Source organism: Thermobia domestica, chromosome 1, assembly GCF_964235325.1.
Source record: "Thermobia domestica chromosome 1, izTheDome1.hap1.1, whole genome shotgun sequence".
NCBI classification, from domain to species: domain Eukaryota; kingdom Metazoa; phylum Arthropoda; class Insecta; order Zygentoma; family Lepismatidae; genus Thermobia; species Thermobia domestica.
In genome coordinates, this window is record NC_137454.1 from 92,621,257 (window position 1) to 92,645,383 (window position 24,127).

General features: G+C 38.5%; 1 protein-coding gene across 1 annotated transcript in view; it reads right to left on the bottom strand.

Moving 5' to 3' along the window:
- Positions 1 to 23,623, bottom strand: part of Brd7-9 (Bromodomain containing 7/9) — a 34,481-nt gene extending 10,858 nt beyond the window's left edge. Inside the window, exons 1-5 of the mRNA XM_081760787.1 lie at positions 23,407 to 23,623; positions 12,256 to 12,545; positions 7,977 to 8,339; positions 3,907 to 4,196; positions 1,759 to 1,873 (exon numbers count right to left, since the gene is read on the bottom strand). Coding sequence (XP_081616913.1) covers positions 1,759 to 1,873; positions 3,907 to 4,196; positions 7,977 to 8,339; positions 12,256 to 12,545; positions 23,407 to 23,461 — 1,113 coding nt within the window. The 5' untranslated portion in view covers positions 23,462 to 23,623. The remainder of the gene's footprint in view (positions 1 to 1,758; positions 1,874 to 3,906; positions 4,197 to 7,976; positions 8,340 to 12,255; positions 12,546 to 23,406) is intronic.
- Between the last annotated feature and the right edge of the window lie 504 nt (positions 23,624 to 24,127).

Genomic DNA, 24,127 nt, shown 5'->3' on the forward strand with positions numbered 1-24,127 from the left:
TGCCAACGTTTTGGAAGGCCATGGATATCATCGCGGTAGAACTTGGTGGGTCGTGAAGCAAAGAATTTATGAAGTGCATTTTGCACCTCTACTAGGGATTTGAACTGGCGTCCCCTAAGGTGATTGTCCAAGGAATGGAACAGATGATAATCGGACGGTGCAATGTCCAGGGAGTATGGCGGATGCATTAGTGTTTCCCATCCAACGAGCAGAATGGTGTCCCGGGTCATCGTAACTACGTGGGGTTTAGCCTTGTCCTGTAACAGGAGGACTCCTTTGCGATTCAGAAGTGCTGGTTCCAGAATTTTCAGTTTTTCTTGAACACGGCTCAACTGCTCACAGTACACAGTTGCATTGATGCTCTGACCAGCTGGTAGCAGTTCCAGATGTACGATACCGCGAGCAGTCCACCAAACACACAGGACGACCTTCTTTTGATGCAGTGCTGGTTTCGGTTGTTTTGGAACCGGTTCATGGGATGCTAACCAATGATGACGGCGCCGTGGAGCTTCGTACAGGAACAACGTCTCATTACATGTCAACACCCTGACGAGACAGCAAAGAAAGATAGATGTCTGCTCGCGTTGCCTTCTGGTCCGGAGTCAAATCATGTGGGACCCATCGACCCAACTTGTAGTGCTTTTCAAGTTGATGGAGGTGTTGCTGAATGGTTTCTCCAATCACACTAAATTGTAGTCCCAGTTCCTCAAATGCCTGGGAACTGTTCGCCTCAATTTCTGGCTGAAGACCTTCATTTTATACGTGTGTTGATCTTCCCGCACGTGTTGCGTCTTCGAGTGTTTCATCACCGTCCTTAAACTTGTTAATCCACTGCTGCACTGTCCGCCTAGTCATGACACCCTCACCAAAGGGCTGGAATATCTTCCGCCTGCTGCAGCGGCGTTTGACCCCGGTTTGAGCTCTATGAAGGTCCCATGTTCTCTGTCTTTACGCAAGTTCATGATGTAACTGAACTGCCACAGCCAGGTAGTATGTTGGGTATACTCACACCAAGAACTGATCTTCGCCTTATCTCCATTTGCATTCAACTCACGATGTGAGGGCAAATGGAGCAAAGACCTCACCAAAAAGCGACAGAACTTTCTTGTTTACCTTTATAAAAAGCCTTAGCAGTCGGGAAATCATCTAAAGGAATGATTTTATCCAATGATGACGTATGCCACCCTACCCAGTGATTAGAATTAGTACAAGTTAAAAAATCTTTTGAATTTCATCGGGAAATTATATAGAATAATATTACTTACAAAATAATTTATAAAATATAATCTTTCGTACCATAATAAAATTTTTACTGTTATGTATTATTTTCTCCTCTTCATATCACACAACCAGAATATATAACTTTCTTCAAGAGAATTCAATGACATATTTATCAACCTTTGTAGCATTCTGTTACATCATTACGCAGAAAAGTTCATATTCCACTCATTAAGATATGCTTGGTTACAAAAGTAAAGCATGAAAAAGATATTTCAGCACGGAATCTTTTGATTAAACTAATTTTCGAGACATAATTATTCCTCACAATTTTCTGTAAATCAGCAGCTTATCATTTCTCATTAAACAGAAGATAAAATATTCGGTTTCACATAGTTTACATATGATATCTACAAACCAAAGTTTATCAAATACAACACAACACAATATTTTAACACTCAACACACTGAACACAATATTTTAACACTCAACAAAACTTTTCAAATTATTCGTATGTAGAAGAAATATATACATATTTACCTTACTATTGGGTCGTCGTAGCGATAATCTATCTGCAGCTCCCTGTGCAGCCTTTTGAGCTTGTTCCAAAATCTCTTCTGGAGTCAGATCATCAGGAATGGCCTCAAATCTTCCTCTGTTAAAACAAGAGAAAGTATATCATATTCACATCAACAAAACTTCCATACAATTTTATAAAAATCCATACAAGTAGCATCAAAATAGTAGTTAAAACAATAAAAGCTATTTCGTATGATAAATGTACCACTTTGTGAACATGTCAGTATAATTATTAGGTTTCAACTTTTACTTTATATTCTACAAAACAGAAAGCTATATGCATATACGTGGATGGTTCAAGTTTTTAAGAGCCTGATAATTGAGATGAAATAAGTAATGTGTTCTTCCGTCTTTTCTGTACACTTACCACACAACGGAATGTTCGTGCTGGCTACCGCGCATGATTAGCATGAATAATGCTGTGAGAAACGTGCTCTGTCCGTAAGGACTAGCGAGTCATGGTGAAACAACATGTGTTGGCGATGTGGAATAAAGAAGAAATTCGTTCTGTGATCCGGTATGAGTAAGCAAATGGCGCTGCTTCTATCCACATCCACAGGAAGCGGGTTGTTGTTTATGGAGACTCTGTAATGTCAATATAAATAGTGCGAAGGTACTGCAAATTGTTTTTTGAAGGACGAACAAGCATATTCGATGACGATCAAACAACAAAATTCAACCCTTTAGTCTCCATCCCCCAATTTTTTTTTTTTTTTTTTTTTTTTTAATGTGCTTCGAATATCGCTGTCAGTAACAAAAAGAGAGGTTATTCTTCTCCTTGTGGTACCGTTGAATCGTGGTGCGGACTATAGTTTTAATTGCTCCCCAACGAAGCAGTGGGGAATCCACATTTAAACGTTCCCTTTGATCATTGTGTATATATGCCAAACGTACCAACCCCATTTGACGTACGTATTTTTATCTATATCTCTAGTAATTCGGCAGCACTTCGAAGACGTCAGGCGATATTTCGCATGGATCCTGCTCGAAAAGACGCCAATTTAGAGCTATGTTCATTTTGACTTTCTTACTAATTTTAATTGTAGAACTACTTCTCGAAATTTCTCGGTGGACTTACCTCCCACATTGTATGTAAAAACTCATATTTAACTAATTTCCATGCATCATATCACTACTAAACTCTTCTCTTATTCATGTCTTGACAATCCTAACACCTGTCAATGAAAATTCGACACTTAATATGATTTTTGTTTTAACAGTATATAATACGATATTGAAGAGCATGTTATCTTTAGTGTTTACTAAGAAGATTACTCTTTATATGGCTTCCTATACTGTAGCAGAAAATAACTGCTTCTCAACCCCGACTACTTCATTTACACGAGGGACACTACATTTACTACTCCCGCAATCAGTGAAATCGAAGCAACAATGCAGAATCATTTATTTAGATGAAAAAAAAAATAGCGTGTTATTTTCTTTCAGTTTTCGAAGAGAGATTACAGCGCAGGTACAATATATTCTTGGGACGCATAATTGATTGCAGAGTTGCATAAATGAAATCTTTGAGTTTTATGTCCCTCGGTTATGCCGGCTAGGCTAAAGGAGACGGTGATGATGAGAAATGAATGAAATGGTGGAATGAAGAAAGTGGGAGGAAATGGGAGAATCCCTAGGAAAACCCACGCACACGATGGTTGCAGAGTTTCTTCTCGCTATCTGTTACCGTTCTTCGTCTATAATGATCAACGTTAAAACCGGAAATGGTTGACTTCTACCATTTCCGGTTTAAATATTACTTCCATCAAAGAAATCGATTCATAATTTATAAGCCTCTACATCCATCCTGACAAAAATTGATGATGATCTATCAAGGTAGTTCTTGAGCTTTTCTTGTCTCCCGAATAAACGGACACACGCACAAACATTTTTTCTTTCCCGGATAGACAAGGTGGAGTCGATTTTGAGTTTAACGTCCCTTTCAGCAGCGAGGTTACACGAGACGGACCTACTGATTAACGTGGAATTCGAACCACATCCCGGACAGATAGACAGGGTAAGTATATAAATGTGAGTTCTGGTTGGTAAACCAAATTCCTTACAAAAATCATCCATGTACACTATCACATAGTTCCAAAATCCACTTACAAAGGCTTTGGAGATCTGGATTTCCTCTTCATTTCCCTCTTCGAGTCTTGTGTCTCGTCTTCACCAATTTCTCCTTCCATCTTTATAGAAACTGCGTCATCACAGAGATCAAAACCCAATTCCTCTCTCGTCAAGTCTCCCATGTATGTCAACACATTTTGTAACGGCTTCAGCTTTTCAGGGCTCATCATTTTTAAGCCCACGTGTAAAAGCTTCTTCGCAGCTTTGTAGTAAATAGTTTCCTGGTGGTTGTAGATCATTGCGTTGTCACACATCAACCTAAAATCGTCCTTTAAAAAGATAGATAAAAAATATAACGCAATTATAAAACAACCAAACTAATACAGTACATACAGGGGTTGGACAAAAAAGTCTAAAATGTTTGCAAAAGTGTGAAAATCATACCTAGTATGGTGTGGGGTCTCCTTTTGTGTCCAAAACAGCTTGGATCCGACGTGGAATGGACGTATACAGCTCCTGAATCGTGGTGTGTGGAATTTTGTACCATTGTTCCTCCAAAACATGCTCCAGTTCCTTAAGGGGTGCTGGTCGAGGGTAATGAGACCGAACACGCCTTTCTAAACTCAGACCACAATGGCTCAATGATGTTCAGATCTGGTGATTGTGGGACCCAGGAGAGGTGTGATAGCTCCTGGTCATCTCCTCAAACCATGATTTCACCGTTTTTGCAGAGTGACAGGGTGCCAAATCATCTTGGTAGATGCCATCACCATCAGGGAACAATATTTGGGCCATGGGTAGAACCTGGTCATCCAAAATGGCCTCATACGCCTTAGCATTCATCATTCCATGCAGGGCTATGATGATACCTGCAGAAACACACGATATCACTGCCCATACTGTAACAGAACCATCCCTATGTTTTACAGATGGGAGCAGACAGTCTGTATCATAGGCCTGGGACGGTGTTCTCCATACGTAAACACGACAGGTTGTTGGAAACAAGGTGAAGGTCGATTCATTACGTGTTTCCACTGCTCATGAGTCCACGCTTTGTGGTCCTTGCACCACTGGATACGCCTCTTCGCATTTACTGCTGTGACCAGCGGTTTGGCGATAGCGGCCCTGCCATGTATTTTCATTTTATGCAGTTTCCGTCACACTGTTTTCGATGAAACCGGGTTCTGTAGGCCGGAATTGAGTTCAGACGTAATTTTCATTGCAGTGTTCTTTTTAGCTGCTACTGTCCCTATCTGACAAGATTGTCTTTCGACCACAGTTGTACTGTTTAGACGCCATTTGCCCATGAATTGTGTATGCCCTCGTGACATTGGACACAGTGCCTTTCGGCAACCCCACAATGTTCGCCACTGTTGCCACTGAAGCTCCAACCAGACGGGCACCAACAATCATGTCTCTTTGGAAGTCTGTCAGGTCCCCCATTTTACCGCACCAGTTTCACACCACGAGACTCACAGGTGAAATGGTTACTGCTGACGGAAGAGGAAGGTCCACATAACACACTGAAAACAAAAAACGATCGGCAACCGCAACACGTGTTGTACAGTGGAGGGCCAAACTTACGTGTCCTGTATGAAGTGTTTTTAGATTTTTCTGTCTATCCCCTGTATATACATACAAACTGTAAAAAGAAAAAATGAAATCTTTAAGTTTTACGTCCCGCGGTCATGCCGGTTAGGCTAAAGGAGACGGTGATGATGAGTGATGAGTGAAATGGTGGAATGAAGAAACTGGGAGGGAACGGGAGAATCCCGAGAAAACCCACGAGTACGGTGTCTGTCCACCACAAAGTCCACATGGCGCGAGCTGGGATCGAACCAGGGACCCCAAGCACCGGAGATGAACGCTCTACCACTGAGCCACCGCCCCCCCCCCCCAAAAAAAAAAGTGTAAAAAGAGTTGTTCATCACTTATTTACTGTACTCCAGTAACTTCTGTAATGTTACAGTTTTCTACTGTCTGATCACGACAATTTCAGCGTTTTAAACAAAACTCCAAAAGAAACTTCATTAAAATAAAGTTAAAAAATGCACACAAAATTAATGAACAAACGCTTCCACATGTGTTTGAGATGAACAAGTATAAAGTCCCACTCATGCCTGACAGTACGCTTAATGGATAAGGAATTACGATATTCAGGAGACTGATAGTGTTCCTGACTCAACTAATGAAACATTAAGAATAGTATTAAACATTTCTTTCAGCAAGGAATTTAAGCTAAATTTGGAAAAGGCTGATATTCAATGACACATGAAATGGATAAATACACAAATAATTGTCCAGAAATGCATTGGTAACTTCCAATTAACCACAAGCTTACAGTAATTTGATTCAAGCTACAATGGATGCAACGCTCCGTGGATTTTTTTAGCCATCTGCTTCCCTTGATTTTTAAACCTCTCATTAAATTTTTCTTTTACAATTTTCTTGAAAATGAATAACTTATGTTGCTGGAATGCTAGAAAACATCTACAAGAATTAAAGAAATGAGCATAAGAATTATTGTAATTAGTTGAAACGCGTAGAAGTAAGCAAGAAATTCATGTTATTATTCAGTTCAAAATCTTTTGTTTTCGCGAATTCTGTCGAGGAATTTGAAGCTTAAAATACATTAAAAGATAATCAAGCCTGTTGTGCTGTATGGTTGGGAAACATGGTCGCTTACTCTGCGAGAAGAACGTAGACTGAAAGTATCTCAGAATTAAACCTGAGACGAATATTTGCACCTGAGACGAATATAGAGAAACAGGAATTGCAAATGGAGAAAACTTCATAATGAGGAACTGTATTACTACTGAGTTTTGCGAATGGGCTCTACAGGATACATATTTGTAAACAAAAATAGCGGTAACTTTAAATCCTCATCAAATAATTTCAATAGTTGCTAGTTTCATCCTTAACTTCTTGAATTCCTACACTAAATCCATTGTAGTTCCTCTCATCTAAGAACTATCCCACAAGAGAAAAAAGTCATTACTTGGGAACATGTTGAAAAATCAATTCCGAAATACCAGGAAACTGTGAAAACTTTTACACTTCTTCTGTGAAAATTTTTATGTAATGATTATCTGTTAACAACGAGTAGTAAGATGACTTGAATGATGACTGCTAAAAACCAGGGAAACCATTAATACATTCATACTGCACAACAATGTCCTCTCAAAAAATATAAGTTGTAACCTTCAAATATTAACACTGAGTTTGTGACCGTGGTTAACCTATGCGTGGATTTTTTTTCTTTTAATTATCGTAGGTTCACACGCATGTGTAGAATAAGGAATTATTATACAATGCTAACAGTTAATCGTTCATACAATATCTGTTATATATTACTAACAGATATTCGTTACATAAATATTTTCATAGAAGTAAACACGATTTCACAGTTTTCTGGTATTTTGGAATTGGTTTATCAACATGTTTTCAAGTAATGACGCTTTTCTCTTGTGGGATAATGCTTAGATTAGAAGATGTACAATGGAATTCAAGATATTACTGATGAAAATAGCAGAGACTACGGAAATTATTTAATGATGATTTACATGATGATTTGAAATTATTTAATGCGGATACAAGGTTAGAGAGTATTGCACTGTGAAATCACACCCAATTCATTCATTACCTAATTATATTCCAAAACTGATGTATTTTCACACACACAATATATATATCAATTTTGATTACCATTTGAGTTTGCATTCCTTTGTTCCTGAGTCGTAAGAAGCAGGTGAAAACTTTTCGAACAGGAAATGATGTTAAGAAAACGCAATTACTTATTTTACTTACTACGTCAAATTTATTTTGTCCAAAATCGGTTTCAATGGACGCTAACATCTTCCTCTCACATCCCTATTTCGTATGTTAATATCTTCATTTCGGTTACACTAAAGATAAGAATATAAACATGAAGTATTTACAAGAAGTTAATAATATTCTCAATTCAAATACAGGAGAACGATTTCGTATATTTCCACTAAACGAATTAGGACGGTGATTAGTATTTCTCTACTTCCTTCGGAAAGAAAGACTGAAGGAAAAGCAAGAAAACAAATGAAAATTTTAGAAAAATGTGTAAAAATTTAACTTACTGTAAATTCGATTAATGAACCATATTGATTGTCATCAATCTTCTGCTTCATTGTACTAAAGTCCATTGGCTGTTGGATAATCTGTGAGTACCCAGGTGCAATATTGTCTGTCACTGGCCATGCAAAAAATTGTTGCGGGTCTTTCTTTTCCAGCCCTTTAAGTAAATAGTCCAATAATTTTTGAAGAGGATTTCTTTCCTGCCGCTGTCGTAACACACATGACCGAGGTTCTCTCAATGGAAGCTCCGGTTCCGCTTTTACATCTATGGCACTCTTCTTGCTTACTGGAGGTTCTGATAGAGATTCTTCGCCCACACTCACATCATCCTGACTAGACTCTTCGCGTGGTCTTTTTCTGCGCTCCTAGAAATAGTAAACATTAATCAAGAATTGCAGAAATTATTCTATCCTAATACTAGAGAGTGTTTTAAAATTTCTGCTACAATGTTTAGAAAGACAGTTCATGGAAGAAAATCAGCTTCGTTTCTGAATAAACAAGTCCTGCAATATGTAGAGAATCACACACATTAATTGATACTTTCAAGGAAAGCCCTTAACGTAAAAATTAACTACAAGACAAGTAATAATTTCACTGAAGAAAAATATCCAATGCAGTACCCTGTAAGCAATGTGAACGGGTTTCCCAAATGAAATAGAAAGTACCCAATAATCTGAAACGACATAACGTGCAAAATATTTAAGCAGATTTGTCAAGTTTTGAATTAGATAGTTCTGATTAACCCACAATGATTTTCTCTAAATTTTCTACACCGTTTCTTCTAAAGGCAAGGAACTGCGTAGTATATTTTCAACATTTATTTCCCCACTTATTGCAAAGCTCGTAACATAGAAACGATAACGACTTCAAATACTCCCTTCCACATAAAGAAAGAAAGAAAGACAAAAAACTTGGAACATTTGGAACAAGCTGGGGCCCAGGTTCACAATGTCGGTGTTATTTATCAAGTAGTATGTTTCGACATTACTGAACACATTACAATAGGCTCAACGTTACATAAAGGCTACAGGAAACAACCTCCAGAGCCTAATGTAACACGTACAAACTTCTATAAATCAGTACAGTAAGTTAGAGGTTTTATGGCCCCTTAGTCCGTATTACTATTAGGTCAGTGTTCATGATGTTGACTTCTTTTTGTTTACCTTGTTCAATCTTTATTATATTTTTAATATTACATGATCAAACACTAGTACGTAACTTTGAAAATAATAAAGTGTCCTGTACTTACTTAATTCAAAACTTTTTATTACGATAAAACAAGGAATGAGGTATGTAAATAGGTATACTAGACGAAGAAACTAACTAACTCTATGGCCTATGGAGCCCGGAGGTTCAGTGCCGCGTTCACAAAAGCTCTCCACTGACTTCTATCCTTAGCTAATTGGATCCAGTTTCTACTTTGTATTCCTATCTCTGCGAGATCTATCTTAATATTGTCCTCCCATCTGCGCCTAGGTCTTCCTAATGGTCGTTTTCCTATGGGTCTACCAGTCAAGACTTTGAAAGAGTTTCTACTTTCTTCCATTCTAGCTACATGACCTGCCCACCTAAGCCTCCTAGACTTGACGACCCTAACAATGTTGGGTAAACCGTATAAACTATGTAGTTCCTCGTTATGAAGCTTCCGCCATTCCCCATTCTCGTTCCTCTTGGGTCCGAATATTCTTCTCAGGATCCTGTTCTCAAATACTTTCAGTCTATGTTCTTCCCTCAGAGTAAGCGACCATGTTTCGCAACCATACAGAACAACAGGCATGATTATCGTTTTATATATTTTAAGCTTCAAATTCCTCGACAGAATTCGCGACGACAAGAGATTTTGAACCGAATAGTAACACGAATTCCCTGCTTTTAGTCGACATTTAATTTCTTCGTGAATATGATTTTCGTCTGTTAATATTGATCCTAAATATTTGAAAGTATCCACTTTATCAAAAGTATTATTTAATATTTTAACCCTCCACAATTTGCCGTATTACGGTCCCGACGAAGAAACTATAATGACAAAAATACCTTAAGAATATTAATAACAAAAAAGAAGTTACGATAATCGAATTCTTACGTATTTAAATAAAACAACAGCACATATGTGATTTAACATGAAAAATCAAGATGTACGTATAAATTAAGATAAATTCGAAGTTGTAGGTCAAGCTGTTAAATTAAGATTGACTCAAAGCTGAAATAAGTAAGAGAATATTGTATTTATTCATTTATTTATTTTTAAACATTTGTGAAATTAAATTTCTAATTTTACGTTCCACTTACATGACCTTTAGGCTAAAGGAGATGGATGGAGGTGAATGATAATGAGAAAATTGGCAAAATGAGAATGCTGGTGGAAACCTAAGGTACGATTTATTCACCACTTAGACTGAGATCAAACCAAAGACACCAGCACCAAAGGTGTGCGCTCCGCCACTAAGCTACTGTATCCCCTTTTGCAAAATTTATGCGTGTGAAGTACTAATTCCTGAACTTAACAGTGTGTTATTTTTGACTCACCGTTGTTATTTGATTGTCAAAAATACTATCGAATGACGACGCACACCAGAAAAACCGGATTAAAGAATGTAACAGCAATAGAAGCTTTTGCATCAATTTGTAAACACACCTCTGAACAAATCAAGATTATAAAGAAATCTAAACTATAAGAAGACACAAGCACACTCCAAAATTAAATATAGACAATTCTAAGTTTAATAAACCATACCTCATGACAACAGACGCTTTTATTAAGAATATACACAATACAACAAATCACATTAGATTACAGAATTTTACGATACATCATCTCCATATTTTTTCATAAATTTTAAAATAGATTTTTGTACACACTAGAACGGATTATAAATGACTTATCGGATTTGAAAGGGCTGCATCAGAAAGTGTTTAACACATGGAATAACGAATGACACACAAAAATATCTAGAAACTATCTCAGTTTCAGATATATTGATACTTTATAAATATTAGGTGTGGCTTCCTTTTGTCACACGACACACATCTCTATGCGGTAATCCGGTTCATCCCACACGCCCCCTCCCATACCTACTAATGGTCATAAATACAGCTCTAATGCGATCCTGGAGGTCACCCGAAGTTGTTGGTAGTGGAGGTATATACAGTATTTTCACATGCATCTAAAGACAAAAAAGATAGAGAGATCTCGGAGGCATAGAAAAGCCTTAAGTTACCCTCAGTACACTGTCCAATCGAATTACGTGAAAGTTCTTCGTTCATGTAGCAACGTACTTACGTGCCAATAAGGCGGTATCCCATGAAGTTAGAATATTAAGTTATTGAAATCCTCTTTCACTGTGAAAACCACCACAACTGTAGTATATCGAATAATGACATCTCTTATAGTGTTCTCTGTAAAGAAAAACGGACCGCACATCTTTGATTTAGACGCTGCAGCAAACATATTCACTTTTACGGAAGCTCGTTCATGTTAACACTGTGACGTGTGGTTGTTCAGTATTCCAGATACGAGCATTATGGCGATTTACTTTGCCACTCAAATGGAATGACACCTCGTCATTAAATAGCAGAATGTTAAGAAAACCATCGTCCTCTATTGCGTTCTGCATAGAATTACAGAACCCATATCGCTTGGCAAGGCTGTCTGGTTGTAATAACCGTGCACAGTGTGGCTTCAGTTGCAATCGGGTTCGCAAACTTCTCTAGACAGTTGGTTGCGGAATATTAAGTTCCTGACTGGCGCGCCATGTTAACTTCTGCGGACTCCGTACGAAACTCGCTCCACTGTTCCGTCAGAAACGCTTGGACGTCCTGTGCTTTTACCTTTACACAGGCAGCCAGTGTTCTTGAACTGATGTTACCAACTCAGAATGCTTTGGTGACCTCACAGAACACTTGCAAACTGTCTACAAAATATACGCTGCACGATAACAACGGGAAAAAGACTTCTCATATTCAAAAATACAGAATGCTTTCTACTGCATGGACGCCAGTTTGGTTGCTATGAATGTGTTGGCTTCTGTCAACATAAGCCAGAGAAATTAAACTTTCAAATGATCCTTTCGTTCCATCATTAGCAGAAACGTATTGTATTAATTGCTTTCGACATATTTCACTTTAAAATCAAATGAATCTTTTACACTCAGAATGTACTAAATCACTACCATTTTTAATCTCCAAGATCCCCCCCCCCTAAACTATCTCTTCCTACAGAAAACGGCGGATGACGAAGTAAGATGATCAAGAAATAAGAGTAATATACGACCTTAAGCTTACCTTATGATGGTGTTTGTGTTTCTTTTCATGCTTATCTCTTTCTTTATCTTTCTCTTTTTCTTTCTTTTTCTTCTTCTTTTTGGCCTTCTTGTGTTTCTCGCCATGTTTATCTTCTCCGTGTTGCGACACAATAGACTGCCTGGACTCCTCATCTGCTGGAGGGGGTGCTACACTATAGTTCACATTCACTGGGGGCCCTGGAGAATCGCTGTGTTCCGGAGTCGATGAGCTGCCAACTTTCAGGATCAGTTTCAAACTGCCTGGCTTTTCACCGCTGCTGCCTGCTTTTTCTGCAAAAATAATGAAGAAAAAAAAATATTACGCTGATTTTCATTTATTTATTTCTTACATATTAACAGCTGTTATGAAAAGACTGTAACTACACTGTCTTGTCTCTTATATAACTATCCATATAAAAATATGAAAAACAAGCTAGTATATATATTATCACGAGAACATCGAGATTGATCGAAATTCACAACTTTGGGCATCCATTACAGGATTGCTCAGTATTATTTTTTTTAAGTGGGGGAATATCACGAGAACATCGAGATTGATCGAATTTTTTATAATTTCGAAGATTATACATTTTATTATTAAAAGTGAATGTCACCCGGAAAAATACCAAACTGTGAAAAATAAGTTATATTGGTTTGGTTAAAAACAGGAAGAAGGACACCAGGAAACTGAATAATACCCATACGACAAAACAATTTCTTCAGTGAAAGTGTAAAAGATGTGTTTTCTATGCATACGTCACAAAACTATTATTTCATAGTCTAGAATGTACTGGCCCGGAAGGACATGAGAAAGAAAAATAACAAATGAGGCAAATATAAAAACTCCTGGTTATAAACCAGGGTGTTCAGTTTTGGATGCAGGCTCGTTCAGTCACGTTCAGCCTTGTTCAGTCTTAGATCGAGTCTCGGTCGGTCTTGGCTCGCATTTGAAAACGCGGTTTAGTCTCGTCTCGAGTATACGCGAAAGTCTCGTCTTAACGATTCTTGGTTAAGTCAACAGTATTGATGGACCAGGCTGCCATGTTGAACTGTTGTTCTTAACAGATAGGAGGACCTTCATACCGCTGCTATGCATTGCTGAACAAAAAGGACAATTTTGCTCACCCTGTGCGTAATCTGTAGAGAGATGCAAAACAATAAGATGAGTATATTGTCCTATGGAACTGCAAGATACCTACATTTGTGATCAGTACAGGAGGCGAAATTAATCTTTAAAAACCCACTAATGTCCTTTTTTGGTAGATTTCGAAAGAAATACTACCTACCACAATCGTTATCACGATATGACTTTAGGAAAGTTTCTACGTAACCTTTTGTTTCATGGTAGCTAGATCTCCCTAGATCTCAAAACGGGTGGCACAACGGGAGCGGCGCTCAAATCAAATCCGAGACACAACGGGAAGAAAATGCATAGCAGCGCTACTGTTCTACTGTTCTTACACCTGATCACTACATGACTGTGCTACGTCAGGTAAAAACTTCTACTAAGGTTACTGCTTAAAGAAAAGAAAAGAAGCAATGAAACAGGAAGGGAAAAATAGGAAAGTCACAAATATGTAAAAATATTGCAGGACAGGGCCATTCATCATCAGCAATTCGTAAGAAAAGCAATTATTGTAATGTCTGTAATGGATACTTTTAAACAGAAGAAAATGGATAAGAGTGGATACAATGTATCAGATGCGCACTGTGGTATCATATTTTCCAAGACACGATCTCTGCGTATCACTGCGTATCTGCCTAAGACACGATTTCTTTCGTCTGTGATCAGTGCCACAAATAAGATTGTATTACTTCTTGTGATAGTGTTTTGTTTGTAATTGTTCAATTCATATTATACTAACACAAGAATTTGTAGGCAGTTCAAATGCTCCACTTCTATGGTAAATGTTATAATGTTTTAAAAAAGAATTTTGAACTGCGTTTATGATTTATTAATACAAGGAAAATACTTCAGTTGTAACAAACGATTGTTTTTGTGTTACAAAGAGAAAAAAATAAATTTTCATTTCCTTTCATGAAAGTTCCTTCATAATTTCTTGGTATTTTTATAATGTAAGTTTGCAGTATTACTTCAGTGTATGATTTCATAATGTGGTTCTACATTAGGATGTCAGATATTTGATGTATTGCTTTTCAGTACCTTCGCATTTTGGTTTGAAAATACAATTACCCCAGAGTCGTGAAATACGCGCCCTTTCCACCCTTTGGCATATTTTGGTGTATGATGCCTTTCTATAAACATTTTCCCCATGCTTACTAGTGGTATCATTTACAGAAGTATTAAACTTTGCAACTGCATACTGATTTTCGGGATTCTTTTTTTCCACCTGTGCCTGAGAGCTCATTTTATCCTTAGGAGGCGCATATTCGACGCAACGACCTTATACAGAAGGCTGTTTCATCCTTATGGTAGCAATTTGCAGTCGCCACCAGAGGCGCTAGTTTCGCGTCAGCATCGTGCCGCACGTAGTATGGAGCAGCCAGACACTTGTGTACAAGCCGTGCAGAGGAGAGACGTGTGTGATCAGAATGCCGCCGAAAATCGACCCTTTTTGAGAGGGCTACATCGTAGCACTTTCTGATACAGGCTACAGCTATAGCCGAATAAAAACACAGTGCAAGAAGAAAGGTTTTACAGTGTTTGATAAGGGAATTAATGCAGCCATCCATCGCAATGCAAACCCACAGCAAACCATTGCCATGCGTCGTCAAAAGGGGCAAAAGAAGCAACCGGCTCCACAACGCAGTCAAGACGACATTGCCAAGGTCCACCGGTTTGTGACTCAGGAGAATCCACCCACCCAACGTGACATAGCGAGGCGTGTTGGACGGTCAACTACAACTGTACACCGAATCATACGCGACAATTTGGGACTCAGAAGTGCACACAAGCGGCGGGTTCATGTTCTGAAGGCAACGCACATCGCAGAACGGCGGGTGGCATGCAAAAGGCCGTATGAAGATTACCTGACAGGTGACAAATGGCGTTATGTGATCACCTTAGATGAAGCATGGGTCTATTTGACAGGATCCCAGCAGATGCGTGCAATTTACTACCGCCGCAGTGATGGAACCGATCATACAAAGTGGGTTCGCTCCTGCAAGGAGAGGTTTCCAAAGGGATTTATGGTAGTGATGGGTTTCTGTGCAAAATGAAAGCTTCCGATACACCGGGTGTCATCAAATGTCAAGGTAAATGCAGTGTATTATATCGAGCATGTACTGGACCCCATCTATCGCCAACATGCCCCGGCTTTATATGGCAATGACACTGACAGAGTGTTCATCCACCAGGACACGGCCAGCAGCCATACTGCCAAACGAACGGTGGCCTACATGACACGTATGGAACAGGAGACAGGTGTAAAGGCTATCCCATTTCGAGGCATCCCCGTCAAGTCACCAGATGCATCCCCTATTGACTTCTGTGCTCTCGGCCTCCTCAAACGGAACATCAATAAGCGTCGTCCGACCACACTTGGTGGCCTTTGGAAAGTGTGCAAGGAGGAGTGGGCGAAATTGGATCAGACAGTGCTCAATAGAGGTCTCCTTTAGTGTAAACGTCGTGCAATCGTTCACCAACGGGTCTCTCACATCGAACATGATCGCTGGTGAAAACGGGGTTTTACGCCCTAGGGCACGGGTCTGTAATTCACTACCATAAGGCTAACACAGGCTTTTGTATACTATGTGATCAAAAGTATCCAGACACCTCCAAAAACATACGTTTATCATATTAAGTGCATTCTGCTGCCACCTACTGCCAGGTACTCATTATCAGCGACCTCAGTAGTCATTAGACATCGTGAGAAAACAGAATGGGGCGCTCCGCGGAACTCACGGACTTCGAACGTGGTAAGGTGATTGGGTGTCACTTGTGTCAGAAGTCTGTACGCGAGATTTCCACACTCCTAAACATCGCTAGGTCCACTGTATCTGATGTGATAGTTAAGTGGAAACGTGAAGGGACACGTACAGCACAAAAGCGTACAGGCCGACCTCGTCTGTTGACTGACAGAGACCGCCGACAGTTGAAGAGGGTCGTAACGTGTAATAGGCAGATATCTATTCAGACCATCCAGATATCTATTCAGACCATCACACAGGAATTCCAAACTGCATCAGGATCCACTCCAAGTACTATAACAGTTAGGCGTGAGGTGAGAAAACTTGGATTTCATGGTCGAACGGCTGCTCATAAGCCACACATCACGCATATAAATGCCAAACGACGCCTTGCTTGGTGTAAGGAGCGTAAACATTGGATGATTGAACAATGGAAAAACGTGTGTAGAGTGACGAATCACGGTACACAATGTAGCGATCTGATGGCAGGGTGTGGCTATGGTGAATGCCCAGTGAAGTAATCTGTCAGCGTGTGTAGTGCCAACATTACAATTCGGAGGTTGTGGTGTTATGGTGTGGTCGTGTTTTTCTTTGAGGGTGCTTGCACCAATTGTTGTTTTGCGTGGCACTCTCACAGCGCAGGCCTACATTGATGTTTTAAGCATGTTCTTGCTTCCCACTGTTGAAGAACAATTCGGGGATGGCGATTGCATCTTTCAACACGATCGAGCACCTCTTCATACTGCACGATCTGTGGCGGAGTGGTTACACGACCATAACATCCCTGTAATGGAGTGGCCTGCACAGAGCCCTGACTTGAATCCTATAGAACACCTTTGGAATGTTTTGGAACGCCGACTTCGTGTCAGGCCTCACCGACCTACATCGATACCTCTCCTCAGTTCAGCACTCCGTGAAGAATGGGCTGCCATTCCCCAAGAAACCTTCCAGCACCTGATTGAAAGTATGCATTCGAGAGTGGAAGCTGTCATCAAGGCTAAGGATGGACCAACACCATACTGAATTACAGCAGTACCGATGGAGGGCGCCACGAACTTGTAAGTCATTTTCAGCCAAGAGTCCGGATACTTTTGATCATATAATATATGCCTGCCATATAATATATAAGAAGCCTTCCATGCATCTTTTCTTTGCATTCCACTACGTTTTGGATTTTTAGTGAAGAATACAAAAAGAAGCTTTAACGTCTGGAATTTAGAAAGTAAAGCGATCCAAGTGTTTTTCTGGAGTTCAGAAATACATGGGTGAAACGCTGCCTACTTTCCCAAATTTTCGTTGTTATCAAGTTTCTTTTAAAAGAAGAAAATATATTAGCAGAGTGTGGTTTAGAATAAAAGCATCTCAATTGTATGTGTCCTCATCATAGAGTAAGAATGTACCAAATAAGCGTGAATATTTATCTTCCAAAAAGACTTTCCATATGAAATCAACGTATTAAAAGATACAAAGATCATTTGAAAAACTTTCGAAATGGCGTAAAAACTGATATAGCCTGTCCAATGGCCACAAAAAGCAGTAGCACTGAAGAAAGAAAGAAAGAAAAGAAAGGAAGGAACGACCACTAAACACTGAGAAGAAATACTGAAGGAAATTCAACTATATACAAAACGAAAACTTTAGCTTTTTATTCCGCAGCAAGTTATATGCAAATGATGAATCGTAAGTGAAAGAAAGCGAAGACGAAACAGATAACCTCTCGTGCTGCAAGAATCGCACACGCTATAAGGAGCACGAAATGAGGGAATGCAACATATTAGAAATACTAAGGATCACTCTTCCATTGCGAAGTAACATATTTAACTTGTAAATTGTCAGGTCTTCAGTATAGGCATTTCATTGATTTATTGATTCGTTCATTCAATTCTTTGATTCAATGACTTGGTTCATTTTGTCCTGTTTTTAGGAATGAATCTGTTCCACTAGATACGTCATTGTAATCGTTCATAAAACATTTGGAATTTTGAATCAGGCGATGTTACAGAGTTCTCAGTTACTCTTGTTTTATTCGACGGGCTACTCATGGTAGGTGTTGCCTGTGATGGTGCCAAGTAGGACAAAAGCACTCTCCAATTTCCAACATTAGGACCAAAGCCCGCCGAAAGTTTTCTTGACTAGGACAAAAGCCAGCTAGAAGAATATTTTACGAGTAAATATTAAATACGCACCATACATAGGAAAGCAGAATATATATTAACGATAAAGTAGGAAATCAAACATTGTTAACAATACCTAGGCATTATATACAATGCCTGGAGTCCCTAGGCAAAGTGGGAAATACTTAACATTACATACTTTGCCTAGGCATTGTTGATAATACCTAAGAAGCGTTTGACAATGTAGGATATGAAGTGTTCCGTAGAGGTAGAAATAGTACAATACTCCAGTTCTAATTATCATTACTCTCCCACACTAAGCTATAGATTCATCTTTATTCACACTGACATCTCAACTAGGGGCGTCACTTGGTGAGAGCGGGAGGGAGTAGGGTAACATACAAAATGTTTGATTTGGTAGGGGAAAGTTAACATAAATCGGCTGTTATTATTATTATTTCATCTTTTTCTTTTAGTTTAATTTATTTGTCTCTGTTATTTTTAAAAAATGAACTTTTTGTTATTCTATGTCGTTCACAGTATATATTTATTCAACACACTTCAATGTGATTTGTGATGATATTCACGAAAGTAAAACAACTTTTCCTTTTATACCCTATTCTTAGAGGCAAGATTTTTTCGCGCTAAGAATTTGAAAATTTCGCGTTTCGCTTCTCATATTTCGCCTTTTGTCGCATTTTCACTATATTAGCCTTAAGCAGTATTTCAGTTATCTGGCAAATAAAATCAACCGTTTCCCGTCTTTGCTTGCTTTTGTGATTCGACGTTCCCTTCTATAGAGGTCTAGCGCTTAAATTTTATTTGCGTTTTTTTTCGTCTTCTTTGTTCTTGAGATGGATTTTAGATATAATATGTTTCTTACACGTATATTTCCTCTTTCACTCAACGCGAGTATTGTAAATGCAAATGACGCATTAATATTTATGATCCAGAAACATAAAAACGATCATTTTCAAACTCTTTTCCTCTAGTCTGGATATTTATCTCCGGCTTCCCCATCACGGACAAAGTGTCACGGATCAGCACAATCACAAGGTAATGAATTGATGCAAATGAACGCGTGAGCTGCTTCAGCATGTTATTCTAAAACACAGACTTTCAAACAAAGGTGCCGGCGAGTTCAGTTTGGCGCCAGCGCTAATAACAAGATAGGCAACGTGTTTTATGCTGTTGACCTTAATTAGCAAAAGACAGAGTGTGTCGGCAATGATGCCATTGGGTAGCTAATTAAAACGGCTCGTCTCCATCCAGCTGCAATGGTGATAGATAACGCGCAACATGTTTTCTATAGCCCTGTCCGAATCACCCAAAATGCATCGTTCATGCCACGTTCTAAAGTTCCGACAGCGAAAAACTGGTGTCTTTGAATTAATGAAAACGTATTATTAAAATTTCGCGTATTGTTAGAAATTTCGCACAAAACTTCCAATTTCGCGTTTTATCGCGCAACGGAAACCAATGAAAATACACACTGAATAACACAGAACGCCAAAAAAACTGAAAATTACTTAATTCTAACGCTTTTCGTTTTATCGCGCATTGCGAAAAACTCGTGTCTCTGCCTATTTTGCATGTAGGATGCGTTGGGAAGTTTTACTTACTTGGAATGGATTGTTGTTTCCTACAAGCCGAACAAACTGATCAGTAGCTACCTTCTTTGTTTAATGTTCCGTGCGGTGTAGAAAATAAACATTGAGAAGTAGAACTTACAATGAAACAACACTTCCACAATGAACTTTCGAAATTAAAAGAATGTAGTACCGGTAGTAGTAGTAAGTGTATACTTAACGTTTTGGTTTAGGAGAAGATGCCAAATCTATGTAAACAATGAGCAGGTCTTGAAAAATCCACTCGTCTGCTCGCCAGTGGCGAGTACTTTTTTAACATTTGGCGAGTAAAGTCCGAGCAATCAAAAACGTGTTTTATTCCACACAATAAATTTTAAAAAAATGTAATGTTGCAATGCATCACCATCGTGAACGATCTTTTTCACTCGACTATCAGCTTCTGTACACCGCTAAGTAGTTCTGTCAATTCTTTTTATTGTTTCCCGCCAAAGAGTTGCGTTAGTGCTGCAGCAGTTTAGTTTCGACGCAAACGTGTTTCCACGTTTGGCAAATCTTACCGGCAGATGAATACTCGTATGTCAATGTCCTTTTAAAACTGCCTATACTGTCCCGTTTGAATGAAACGAAATAAGAAACATCGACATCGTGAAACGTAAAACTTCTGATCCGCAATACATTTTGTTCAGAGCGCTACTTCTGCATTAGCTTGCAACTACTATTTTTTTTTTTTTTTAATGTAAGAGACATGCCAATAAACAAAATAAAAAATGCATTCATATGTTTACTGTGTCGCAAAATGATTTTTTTTTTATTTGTATAAACACTGTAACTGCAAAATGGTCTGGCTAGTAGATTTTTGACCGGCTAGTACTTGCAAGCAAGATTTTTTCAACTCCTGATAATGAGAATGCTAGAAATTTCACAAAAATATAAAAACAAAATTCGGAATATCAAGCCACGAAATAAAGAAGGAAAAAATCCGATAGTAAATTTTTTTGTGATTACTGAGGACACTCCTGTTAGCATACTAATAACTTGAGGTTGACAAAGGTTGTGCGGATATTTTGCTTGATATTCAAGGATAGTATTCAAAATATGTTTTACATAATATTATGCTTTTCATATTTCATGTGAATTAAACGCTATCACCAAAAGAGAATAAATTACGTAAAAAATGAAAATAACTGATTTTACTATGTGTGCTACCATACGTTAAATTAGGTTACCAACAATTAATTCAGACAGTACTGCCGAGCGAGCGTTAGCGAGAACCCGGTAGGGCACGTCGTTCTCTATCTTCATTACTAACAGTTCACTTTCTTTTCTCACATAAATTACTTCCACTTACCTTCACGGTTTGTACAGGTCTCCTACTGCCTTTAAAAAATTATGTACGACATTATCTCACCTCAACTAATTTCTCCTGTAAATCATCCTATTTTTCACTAATTTTGTCCCCCATCTCTAAACAATTACTTAAAATTTAATACTCTACATGGAAAAACATGTTTAAATAATAATTTTAAAAAATCTCACGCTACAGAATTAAACAACTCTATTTTAGATCTACAACTGTAGGGTTACTAGTTTAAAATCATTACAAGTGGTATACGACAGCTAAAAGGTGCTGATCTGCTTTTGGCGTACCACATTTTCGAAGATTTACAGGTAAAACTGAATACTTTGTATGAAAAGGCATATTTATAAGGAATACATTTCTGCAAGCGACATAAGTTTATGCAAAGTAATACAGCTGTACTTTAGGTTTACAAGTGTAGGCTTAGTGGTTTACGAAGGATAATTTACCTAAATTACATGAAAGATTATTAAATGTTATCTGCGCACCCCCTCGCGGGCCCACCAGATTTGCACTGCCCAGACTCGGTTAGATTGCATTCGCGCTTTTTAGAGGCTACCTAACACAGGTTGGTTTACGGTTTTGCAATGTAGTTCTTATGCCGTGCATCTGGAAAGCGTATTTATGCGCAAATCGAAAAAGAATTGTAATTTTTCAACAATTATCTCTGGTGGCCCCCTTCAATTTTATCTATGCCAGGTGAGGTATTTTCATGTTGCCTTGCTCAAATCTTCTAGGAGACAATAAGAAGTAAATTACTGAAAAAATTACAATTTTTCGTTCTGGAGTAGTCTCGCCGCACCACATTTTGTAAGATTTACATATGAAATTGAACACTTTGTGTGAAAAGATGTAATCATAACGAACATATTTCTGCAGACGACAAAATTATATACAAAGTAATACAGCTGTATTTCAGATTTACAAGTATATGGTTACTAGTGTAAAATCATTACAAATGCCTTACGGTGGATAAAATAAGTGAGTGCATATAAAAGATGACTCTAATAGACGTTATTTTTCGCCGGCGATGTATTTCTGCACAGTGTACAGAGGCTGTATTTTATGTTTACAAGTGGAACGTTACTAGTGTAAAGGGTCCATGTTCCGTTAAGGGGGTCCAAAACTACAGTGGACTCCCTTAAGCTAACCTAACCTAACCTGACCTAAGCTAACCTAACTTAACCTAACCTAACCTGACCTAACCTACCCTAATATAACGTTATATTATGTAATCAAACGAAAATCAATAGAAACAAGTGGTGTCAAAGGCACTGGACCCCCTTAACGGAACATTGACCGTGTAAAGCCATGACAAGTGCTATTGAATCTCGCAAATTTGCCAAATCCATTTCTTCGTCACTGTCCTCGCTTAGCGAGCCCCTACCGTCGCGGATGCGCCTGCTCCCTTCGGACGCACTACCGTTCGAGCCCATAAGCTTCGCTCTAAGCTGACTCGGTTGATAGCATTCGTGGCCACCTAGCACAGGTTAGTTTGTGCTTTTGCACTGTAGTTCTTATGCCGCACAACAGGAAACCGTATTTATGCGCAAATCCAAAAAGAATTGTAATTTTTCAACAATTATCTCTGGTAGCCTTCTTCAATTTTATCACGCCCTTCAAGTCACGTGAGATATTTTCATATCGCCCAGCGCAAATCTTTTATTAGGAGACCAGTAAATTAGTGAAAGAATTACAATTTTTCAACAGTTATTTCTAGTGGTACGCCAAAACTACACCTGCACGGAAGATTTAAAATTTAGGGAAGTCTTTACTTTAGGTAAGGCACTGACAATAACCAATTAATCTGAGCCGGTTCACACAATTAAAGCTACAGTTCCCAAGAAGAAAAGACTGAAAACAAAGCTCCCTGTGGGGCTCTAACCCGCCTTCCCTCGCTGACGCTCGTTTGGCAATACTATACTGACAGGATATCAGTCTTGCCCAATTTAAAGAGTTACCAAATGTAGTATATATATTATTATTCAAGTGCACTTTTACTATACGGATCCATAGTATAAGTAGTAGGAGTAGGAGAAGACAGGAGTAGGCCTAGCAGTAGTAGTAGGAACGGGTTAGAAACCCCGTAGGGGTTCATTGGATTGTTGTCGACATAAAATGGGTAAATTAAAGACCCCCAAAATTTTCCATACATTTTACAATCTGTGGATCCGTATAGTCAAACTGCAGCTTTATTCAGTAACTACTAGAAGACTACGTACCTTCATATCTCTCCTTCTTTTCGGATTTGTGTTTCTTATGCTTCTTTGTACCCATTTTAATACCCTCAAATATTCTTCTAAATATATAGTAAACGCTGAAAACAAAAAATCAGCTTAAAATAACAACTTATCGAAATTTTACTGAACTTCAGTAACACAAACACCCAACACACATCATATCAATGGCAGACGCTGACGGTGGGAATGTTTGTGTTTGTTCGGAGCACTTTCACAGACTAATGCCGTCTTTCTTTCTTCTTCACTATTAATAGTGTCGAGAACTGCCTCAGACCTCGAAACCGTATCAGAGTTATGTGAAACTAATGTCAAATTTGCTATTTGTTTTCCTTATTTCAACTTTTATTGATTGTTACAGAGGTACTTAATCAGGGACAAGAACACATATTTTTCCAGTTCTAATTTTTTAAGCTTCTGAAAACCAAGAATTGAAGGTCGAACAACAAAGAGCACAAATCCCCAATGCCCGTGCATGTTTATTTTGGGCGCACCATTCGGAATAATTGTTGAAAAATTACAATTTTTTCACTAATTTCGTTCTTATTGTCTCTTAAATGTTGGGGAACATCAAGATATCTCACTTGGCATAGAAAATGCAAGGGGGCCATGAGAATTGATTGTTGAAAAATTACAATTCATTTAGGATTTGCATGCAAATACAGCATCTGGATGTATGTCATAAAAACTACAATACAAGAAACAC